At 39.7% G+C, this 9,619-nt stretch overlaps 1 protein-coding gene across 1 annotated transcript; it reads right to left on the bottom strand.

Moving 5' to 3' along the window:
• Positions 1-761: 761 nt before the first annotated feature.
• DIP2C (DIP2 disco-interacting protein 2 homolog C (Drosophila)) lies at positions 762-9,385 on the bottom strand (the record flags this gene model as incomplete). The annotated part of the gene is made up of 4 exons (XM_010078691.1): positions 762-1,074; positions 6,089-6,212; positions 8,038-8,212; positions 9,311-9,385. Coding segments are annotated over 4 exons (627 nt in total), but the record flags the coding sequence as incomplete, so codon positions are not given.
• Between the last annotated feature and the right edge of the window lie 234 nt (positions 9,386-9,619).

The raw sequence follows: 9,619 nt of genomic DNA on the forward strand, positions 1-9,619 counted from the left end.
AGATAATACAACACTTTTGTTTTTATATTAGCAAACATTTCAAGAGTTTAATATTCTTGAATGTTTTTTCTCTTTTATAGTTCTAAAGAGATCAAAATAAATTAAACATTTTGTACATAATTACAGAAGAAGTAGTTAACTTATTTTATCTTTTTAGTTTAGTACAAAGATATTTGCAAGTTCATTGCCGAAATACACCTTATTTATAAATTTCTTCCATTCTAACGCTAACAGCAAAGGCTCTTTGGCCTTTGGGCTTTCAGCATCTCCGACAGAAAGCTGTAAGATTTCTAATTGAAAGGTGCTACTTTGGGTATTCTCCTCGTACCACTACATAGTTTCCTAAGATGTGGGATCTAAAATGGCTTAAGTTAGTAATGGATCTGTATACATCAGCTTTTTATGACATATTAAAACAAATGAAGAAAACAATTATTTGTATAAGTATGCAAATTGTTTTAAAAGAATCCATTTGGAGGGCAGAATAAAAAAAAATCTGCTTCAGCTTACTTAATGTAAAATACAAAGCCACATTTACTCAAAAAGCAGTATTATCCAATAAGCAAAAAAAAAAAAAGTTTAAAATGGGCTTTTCCAACACACTGAAGGGCCTTACCCCATAGTCCTTCTTTTCTAAAATTTAGTGGTAAAAGAAAACATTTCACATTTTATTTCCTGCCAATCGTGACTGCTTTGAAAAGTCGTAATAGAAACAGTTCCATTCTGATGAGTGTCAGCATCTTATCTGCACACTGTTTTAGTGGACACCAAAAAATTTTATACATCTATAGTAAAGTCCATGGAAGCTTTAAGGTACAAGACTACATGTTGTAGGCCACATAGATGGGATCTAGCTGGTCTGCCAAAAATCCATCTCGTAGGTGCATACGTTGTTTCTCTCCACGGGAGTTGATAGGAATTACACCAATGTCCACAACCACCACCACCCCTACAATCAGGTAGTGTTCCTCCAGGACCACGTTGGTGACCAAAGGAACCAGGTCCAAAGCTTCTTGTTCTGATCCATCCAGCTCAACTACAACAACCAATAAATTTGTCCAGGTAAACACCGCACTGGAACAAAAGAAAAAATAATATTAGTGGTTGCTTTTTTTTTTTTTTACCCATTTCATTTTTCACTCTTTTCCTTCCACCTTGGTTACCTTTTTTTCAGCTCCTAGGGCTCCTTCTGTATGGTCACCACAAAGCATAAGTACCAAGACAGCACATGTCTGCAGTCAAAGCCAGAAAAACAGCCCCAGTAGCTCTCATTTTAATATTGCTGCAATACTAGGTATTGGGCTAACTTTGAGTCTAATCCTCGTCTGTCACGTAAGGAGGTAGTAAAACAATGTGTGGTTTCCTCTGAAGACAGAGAACTATCACAGCACTGCTGTGTTCATGAAGGCATGCATGAGCCACGTGTGGGTGGAGGTGTCTCCTCTGGGGTTTTTTGAAGAGCAGCCCAGAAGAGCAGAGGAGGTTAAAAGAGGAGGCACCAAAGGGAACAGTAGTAACATAGTCTGAGTTGAACGATCTTAGGACAATATCTGCCTAAAGAAGGGGCATGGAGCCCTAGGAACGTTTACACGGCATGCTGGAGGCTGCACAGAGGTCCCTGGGTGGCTGGGGAGGGGGTCCTCACTTGCAGGGTGCTAGGCTGATGTGGCTGTGGGCCCTCTCAGCTGGGCTGGCTGCTGTCCAGGCAGGTCAGAGCTCAGCACAAAAGAGCTGCAATTCTTCTGGACCAATTGGTTTATACAGAAATAAGGGGTGTCTGCATCTGTTCTATTTTGAAAAAGAACTTTTTAAGGCCCCAAAATTTTGGTTAAGCCCTTGAGCCAAAGCAGGTAAATTTTGGTTTCTGCTATTGGGCATCTTTTCTGGCTAAGGACCACACATTTATCCTCCCAAATATGGAGGCTGGAGGGGTATGAAAATCTTGCGTATGCTTCCCTTCACCCTCCTCCCCATGTCTCGAATGTCTCCAAAGCATCTGACGTCTCACAGGAGGACAGCAGGACTGCGGCTCCACAAAGAGCAATGACATTCTTCCTTGCAGGTTTTTAAGATGCAGATGATGGTTACTTCTTCTCTACCTTATTCCATAGCACAAATAATAATATTCTACACATGTAACTCGTACATCAAGCCCTGTACTTTACCCTCCTTCATCTTATAAAATCAGGTGGTAATTTCCCAGAACTGTCTCAAGCACAAGCATCTGAAAGTTAGAATATATTATGTATATAAACCAACTTCAAAAAGAGCTACTTACCCTAAGGTCAATGCTAGATTGAGACAGAAGTGCACTGTTTTGGTCTGCTAAGACAATTCTGAAAATCCCTGTACTTTGGAAACATATCTTACTTTGCCCAAAAGCACATGTCAAAATGTGCTTGATGTTGATGCTTAACAGAATGGATTTAGGAAAAAAGTACTTACTATTTAAAAAAAAAAAAATCAGATCCTGCCAAAGTACTATTTGATTGAATTCTTACATGCTTATAGATCCGGAAAACTCATGGGCAGCCAAAGCAAGGCTGTGCAGGTTCCACTGGAGTTAATACTGCTATGAAATGGATTTTAATTTGTAATTATGTTTTCACAGACATTGTAGTAAGTTTTGATTGATGCTGAATATTAATAAAAAGTGAAGTTTGAGTCTGCACAGGTTCCCATCTCCAGAGAAGTCCTAGAATTTTTATGGATTGCTGTACAAGCATCTAAATTATTATTAAATATATTGTAACAAAAAAAGCCTGGGGAGGTTTTATTAAAATATGTTGGCACTTGAAACCATGCCTTAAATCTACTGTTAGCTTATTACTTGGGAAAGCAATTAATGGCAAGATTCAGGAGCAGGTCCTTAAAACATGGCTTAGGAGAAGTTAGTTTGTCTGAGTTCAGAAGCCTGATTCCCAAAAACCTTCATGAAGCTTCTATTAAGTCCTAGAGCCATGGACACTCCTAAGAGGGTTTCAATTTAATTTAAAACTCATTTAATATGTTGTGATTCTAACTCACTGGTGACCACTGTATGTAAAAGGAAATATTGCTCTTTATGTTCTCACCAGTTGAGATGAAGATATATTGGCCAGCATGTATCACTTACGAATATATTAACTTTCTCACCCCGATGAATAAAAAAAACTGAAACAAAACAAAAAACTAGGGACTCAGAAAGCCTGCCCTTTCTAAAGAAATTATGGAGGCACACTAAATAGATGCAACACAGCCAATGCACTGAGCTGGGAACAGACCCTTTGTTTGTGGTTGTTGATTTTGTGCTAAAATTTCTTAGGAGACAAGAATAATTTTAAATGACCATTTAGATTTGACCCTCAATGACATAAGTTGCACAGCAAGATCACGTGTTAGTCAAGTCACTGCTTTCCTAAACAGTGTTAAATGTTACAAAATAAGCATATGTTTCTTGGAAGCTGGGGATATTTTTACAATCTCTTGTCTGGACATGCCCAGTACCTATTGTTTGCAATAGGTAGTGATGCAGCTAAATCCTTAGCGGGCCATTGTAACCGAAACAACAGCGGCCTCCAACAAGAACAGAGGCTCATGGCATGCCCCTATCCAAAGAGAGGCATTTACAAAGTACATCTAAAAAGAAAGATTTAACTGGTTATTATTTTGTCAAGGAGTCTTTCACAAAGACGGGGAGGATCTCTAAGAGAAGCTGAAAGAGAAGTTAAGTGAGAAAAGTCAAGGACAGTCAGGACTAGGACTATGAATGAAAACTCCCCTGTGGTGGCTTGAGAGAGCTATTAGGCAGAGGACTGGTTAGGAAGAGGTTGGGAACTGTGAGCAAACCAGATTGTCGCTCTGTGTGTCCATTTTCTGCAGGGACCACACCAGAGAAACTAACCCATCAGCAATCTCTCTTCTTTGAGGAAAAAACAACCCTGAAGACATTCAATTTTGGCCTTTGGCAAAGGGCAGAATGTTTTCTGAAATTTCACTCATGTCCTTTGTCCATTATCACCCAACTACTGGGAAGAGTTAAGGCACCGAGAATTACTTGCATGTACTTCCACCTTCTTGCAGTGGCCTTTTTCTTTGGTCTCCCCAGCTTACCCCAACTCTTTTTCACTTGCCACTATCCCACTGAGGATTTCCATGATAATGGAAGGGAAAGGATCCTCAAAGTACTTTCAGTTATCTTGAAAAAGGAGCATAATATTTAAGCGGTTTTGGCCACTGAAACCTATGATGACTATTTCTGCAGCGTGATACGGCTACTTCGTTCACTGCCCGTGAGCTCGCACTTTGAGGACACACAAATCTCTGACAAACAGGTACTGCTGAACACAGCGACTTACTTATCTGCGGCCATCTTATCGTAGAGCTGTCCCTAAATAGCTTGATCTGAAAACTTTCCATCCACTGCTGACACTGATCTGACACGTTCAAAGAGAATTCAAGGAGAATTTCACAGCATCCTTAAAGTGTTCCCACTGGTCTATATGAGGACACAGAATCTGCCACCCTGTGCAATGGCTAGCTGGCATAACACCACACCAGCAGTGATGATGCTCTAGGGAGGAGGCAATCAGGCAAAACCTCAGTCACAGTCAGGCAATTAACTGCCTTAATTTTAACAGATATTTAAGAAAAAAAGCAAGGTGTTTTGACTAAAGGAACCAGCCTGGTCACTGTGCTTCATTATTAAGCTTACTGCTCCAGGCCACACCTTTGGAGCCAGGATTGAAAAGTGTGCTGGTTTGGCTGGGATAGATTTCATTTTCTTCATAGCAGCTAGTATGGGGCTCTGTTTTGGATTTGTGCTGGAAACAGTGTTGATACCACAGGGATGTTTTAGTTATTGCTGATCAGTGCTTACACAGAGCCAAGGCCTTTTCTGCTTCTCACCCCACCCCACCAGCGAGGAGGCTGGGGGTGCACAAGAGGCTGGGAGGGGACACAGCTGGGACAGCTGGCCCCAGGTGACCAAAGGGATATTCCATACCATATGATGCTGTGCTCAGCATGTAAAGCTGGGGGAAGAAGAAGGAAGGGGGGGACGTTCAGAGCAGTGGTGTTTGTCTTCCCAAGTAACTGTTACACGTGACAGAGCCCTGCTTTCCTGGAGATGGCTGAACAGCTGCCTGCTGATGGGAAGTAGTGAATGAATTTCTTGTTTTGCTTCTCTTGTGTGTGCGGCTTTTACTTTGCTTGTTAAAGGCAGTTGCCTTTATCTCAACCCATGAATTTTCTCACTTTTCTGATTCTCTCCCCCATCCCACTGGGGGTGAGTGAGCGAGCTGCTGTATGGGACTGACAGCTGGGGTTAAACCATGACAAAAAGGAAAACGCAGTGTCATGTCTTATACTTGCTAAATTGCTGTGGCTGTTGCGACAGGTTCGTTTTGGTTGAAAGGAGAGGAGCTGAACTGAGCTTATATCAAAACAAAACAACTACCTGACTCAGGCTTCTGATGCAAGAATAATGAAAAGCAATTTGTTCTCATGTTGCCCTCAAGAAATGATTACCTGCTGTGTGCATTTGATGATGTGATACATTGATTAAGACAATCTCATTATTAACTCATTGATTTACTGCTTCAATTTCCTTTGTGACCTTGATTTGATCACTGCTTGATTTATTAATAACCAATTCAAAAGTAACAGTGTGTTCACTAATAAAGTTTATTACTGTGTTCATTTATTTGAAATGTTTGCTTGCTTACTCCTTTTCATAACAACACTTGTAAAGCTTGAACTCATACCAGTTTGCTTTTCCTGGTTAGAATATAAATCTCAAACTCCAAAAAACAGCTACTGACCTACCTGGCAGCTGCTTGGCTCCCTCAAATTAAAAGTATAATCCTTCACTTGTACTTAAAACCACACAGAAAAGAAACATATTGAATGACTTTAGCAGAAAACAGTCCTTCGTCATTAAATCTGTTTGTGAAGTTTCACCCCGAGGACATATTTACAACTGGGTTATAAATCCTGTGGCCATCCCGACAGGTGGTTTCCTGGATCAATTGCAATATCCAAGAAAAAACCATAGACATTATGAATATTTCAGCTTTATATAAAGGCCCTGTTGTTATATAATCCTTACCATTCTGTGATGCTCTTGTGTGCTCTAATTACAGAGGTTTCAATATCGATTGGATGGTATCTCATCCCTCGTAACTCCATGGCTTCATCTAATGCACCCACAACATAAAGTGCATCATGGCGTTCTGGTTGTAAGGAAAAAAAATATGATTCTGTTCTCCAGTACATTAAACTACAAAAACGTTCACATTAATAAATAAGTAAAATAAGTATAACATTTATAAGTTATCCTTGAATTTCTGAAACCCCAAAGTGACTTCCAAACTAATGAGAATTTTCCATTACTGAAGTGCAAAGGAAGGCAGAAATACTACTCCCATTTGAAGAAGAGAAAGGTGGAAGTCTTTATCCAAAGACTGTGGCATAAATTCCTATTTTTCTCCCAGGTGGGTGCAGAACAAACTCATTCTTTTTTAAGGTGCCCTAAATAGACAGTAGGCTCCTTTTTTCTCTCTCTTCTTTTGAAAGAGGAATGATGGATTTGATCCTAACAGTATGGATTATTTTCTTCCAGTAGCTTTGAGATGGTCAGTACTGATGCTTAAGGTGTGTTACAAAGGTTTTTATCAACAAACTAGAAATATGTGCTATGTGCCAGATAGCAAATTGCTCATTCAGACAAATGGCAAGCTCTGGAGCATAATGCTCTTACAGTACAATTTTTTACTGACTAACGAAATAAATGAGGCTGAAATGGCACTCTTTAAAACATATTAGGCTGATAATAAAGAACAGCATGTTATCCATAAAGAAGCAATACTCACTAATAGACTTTAAGAGCAGGTAACTGTCTCTTTTTACACTAATTTAGATACTTGCATGGTGGTAATGTAATGGCAATATAACCCCTACCAGTAATAAAGGGCAGAGAACTTTCTGCACTGGGAGCTAAAAGTGGGGGAACAGAGACTTAGCAACTCTTTACCAGGAGAAGATTTAAGCCATTTGGATGCTTAAGTTGCAATACCCTCAGAGAATCCTGAATTTTCTCAAGGTTGGCTATCATCATGAAACAGAGAAAGCCTGCGCAACCGAAAGCAAATCTTCAGGAAGATGCTAACATAAGGTCAGGGGCAGCAGTAGTAATCCACAGTGATTACTAAAATGCTTTCAGATCTGATTAATTCATTCTTTGGCTGAATAGCGGCTATTCTAATTGCACTGGCACTGGGCCCTGGGATCACTCCTGGAGGTGCCTGCAGCGTTGCTAGAAACCATACTTTGCCAACAGCCTCAGCTGCTACCTCAGTGAGCCGCCGCTCATGGCACTGTGCTCTGCAAAAATCACAGGAAAGTAACGTTTTCCCAAGCAAAGACGCTTTGTGCCTGGCAGTGCTGGTTTCCTTACATGTGTACATGAGATAAGGAAAGTCACAGAAACAAATAAGAAAATCCTGTATGTTCCCAACAGAAACCCAAACACCCTGTAGCTCTTCCCACAGGCTATGGCTTGTACTACATTTCAGTAACCATCCCCTCAGGTTTTAAGACAATGGAAATCTGAGAAATGGAGAGATTCTGTAAATAAATTTATAACAGAGGAATTATCAATGAAGGTGGTCATCACAGGAGGGACAGGACTTGGGCTCACCACAAGGCTTTTCTATCTGCACGAATGCATTCCCGTGGAGACGACCGTGAGAGCAAATGATGGGATTTTAAGCTACATTTCATGTTTTTCAAGCTGATGCACTTGACACATCAACAGTGCCAAAAAAGTCATTGGTGGAAGGGATTTATAGCACCTGAGGTACAGCAAAGGAAAAGCAACAGTTTCAGCAGGGAAATCTTGCCGCCTGTTTTATTTTCTGATTATTTTAACTACGGCTTTTTTGCAGCTCTACAGGTTTCACAGACTGAACACACCGGGTAGTGAAGGCCAAGAGACACAGTGTCAGCCTCAAAGTAATCCATACTATGTCCATAGACCTAGATGATGAGACCTCTTACCTCCATTTGCATCTGTGAGTTCTGTTCTTCTCAGGAACCCCAGATAGCCAGTTCGAGCCCAAATAGTCTGTGTGTCTCCAAAGCTGAGTCTTGAATTAAAATGATCTGATTGCAAAGATTCATCTCCATAGATGGTAAAATACCCACTGGCATTGTGAGTGCTGTGAACCCATATCTAAGTTAAAAGCAATTATACTGTTATTAATTAAAGTAGCTTTCCAGAATGAGGTATTATTGAAAATTCTTGCTGCAAATATTTTTAGCTATAGCTAGATAATACCATAATGCCTTTTGACACTGTTTCTGAACCTCTAACTGACCCAGTTTTAGGCAGAAAGACCACAATCAAACCTTGCTGAAGTCAGAGTGCAGATCTGGGCTGTTCCTGGAGGAGAGGGATGCTGGCTTCACGGCTGTGGGGACATCTGCTGCACAGCCCTGTGGCCCCAGGTTAGCCAAAGACCTGCACAGCCTCCTTGAATAGCTCAGCTAGCTCTGAGGTCTGCCCGGTTATGGCAATTTTCAGAAGAGCCTGTAGACCAAAGTGCTCTTTCCCCAGTCCCCCCATCCCAGTTCAGGGTATCCAGTAGGGAATTCTCCATGAGCACCAGACACATTACTTTAAAGGGTGGGGCTAGGGACCTTCACCTATGGAGAAGGATTAATTTCATCTAACTCAAGGCATCATGGAAATATTTATGATTTCATAGTAATGATATCTTACAGATTAATCTCATAGATTAGTTTTAATTATGACTAAGCAAATTATTCATTTTGTTAATTAGATCCTTAATTGTTCATTGAAAATATTTTTTTTCTTTCTCTATAAACATAAATTGGAAAAACATATAGCCTTGCTCAACTCAGCTAATGAGAGTACTCCAGTGCATTGAAGAATAATGATTATATAGAGAATAGCACTAGAAAACCATCTAGCTGAAATTAGACTAATCAATAAACTTATTTTTTCATGTAAGTTTCCATCAGAATTAGTGAAGCACTAAGTAGAAAATACAGTTAGAAAAAGCAGATTTTTTTCATTTTTTAACAAACTTGAGCTATTATTAGTATTTATCAATTATGTTACTAATAATTTTAATAATGTTACAAATATGCTACACACTTTACATGCCATAAAGATCTGCAGAATCCACAATTTTGTTAACTGGGCATTTGATAAGATGTACTACAGGAAACCGTTGGCACACAAAACGATAGCTTTATATCTGCAATTTAGTTCAAAGAGTACAAAGGTTAAGTTTTCATGACTCACCTCACCAAGATGAGAATCTCCTAAGGGTCCCTTTGTTTCTGGATTCGCAATAATGATACGTACTCCTGGGAGGATCTATTATTGAAAGAAGACATGAGGCAGTGAGAAAGCAGATAAAGGTTTATGCAATCATATGCTGACTCTTCGTCCTCAGAAAACCTTTATTAGAAACTAGAAGCAATCCTTTAAAAGTTAAAGTGGACTTATAACATTAAAAATTAAAATAGTCCATAGATCTAATAAATCCTGAGATATCTGGGAAATGCTACAAAACTTCTTCGCTTTGTGAAAGCTGTTCTGTCATTAAAA

This window comes from Pterocles gutturalis, unplaced genomic scaffold (genome assembly GCF_000699245.1).
Source record: "Pterocles gutturalis isolate BGI_N339 unplaced genomic scaffold, ASM69924v1 scaffold5971, whole genome shotgun sequence".
In the NCBI taxonomy this organism is placed as follows: domain Eukaryota; kingdom Metazoa; phylum Chordata; class Aves; order Pterocliformes; family Pteroclidae; genus Pterocles; species Pterocles gutturalis.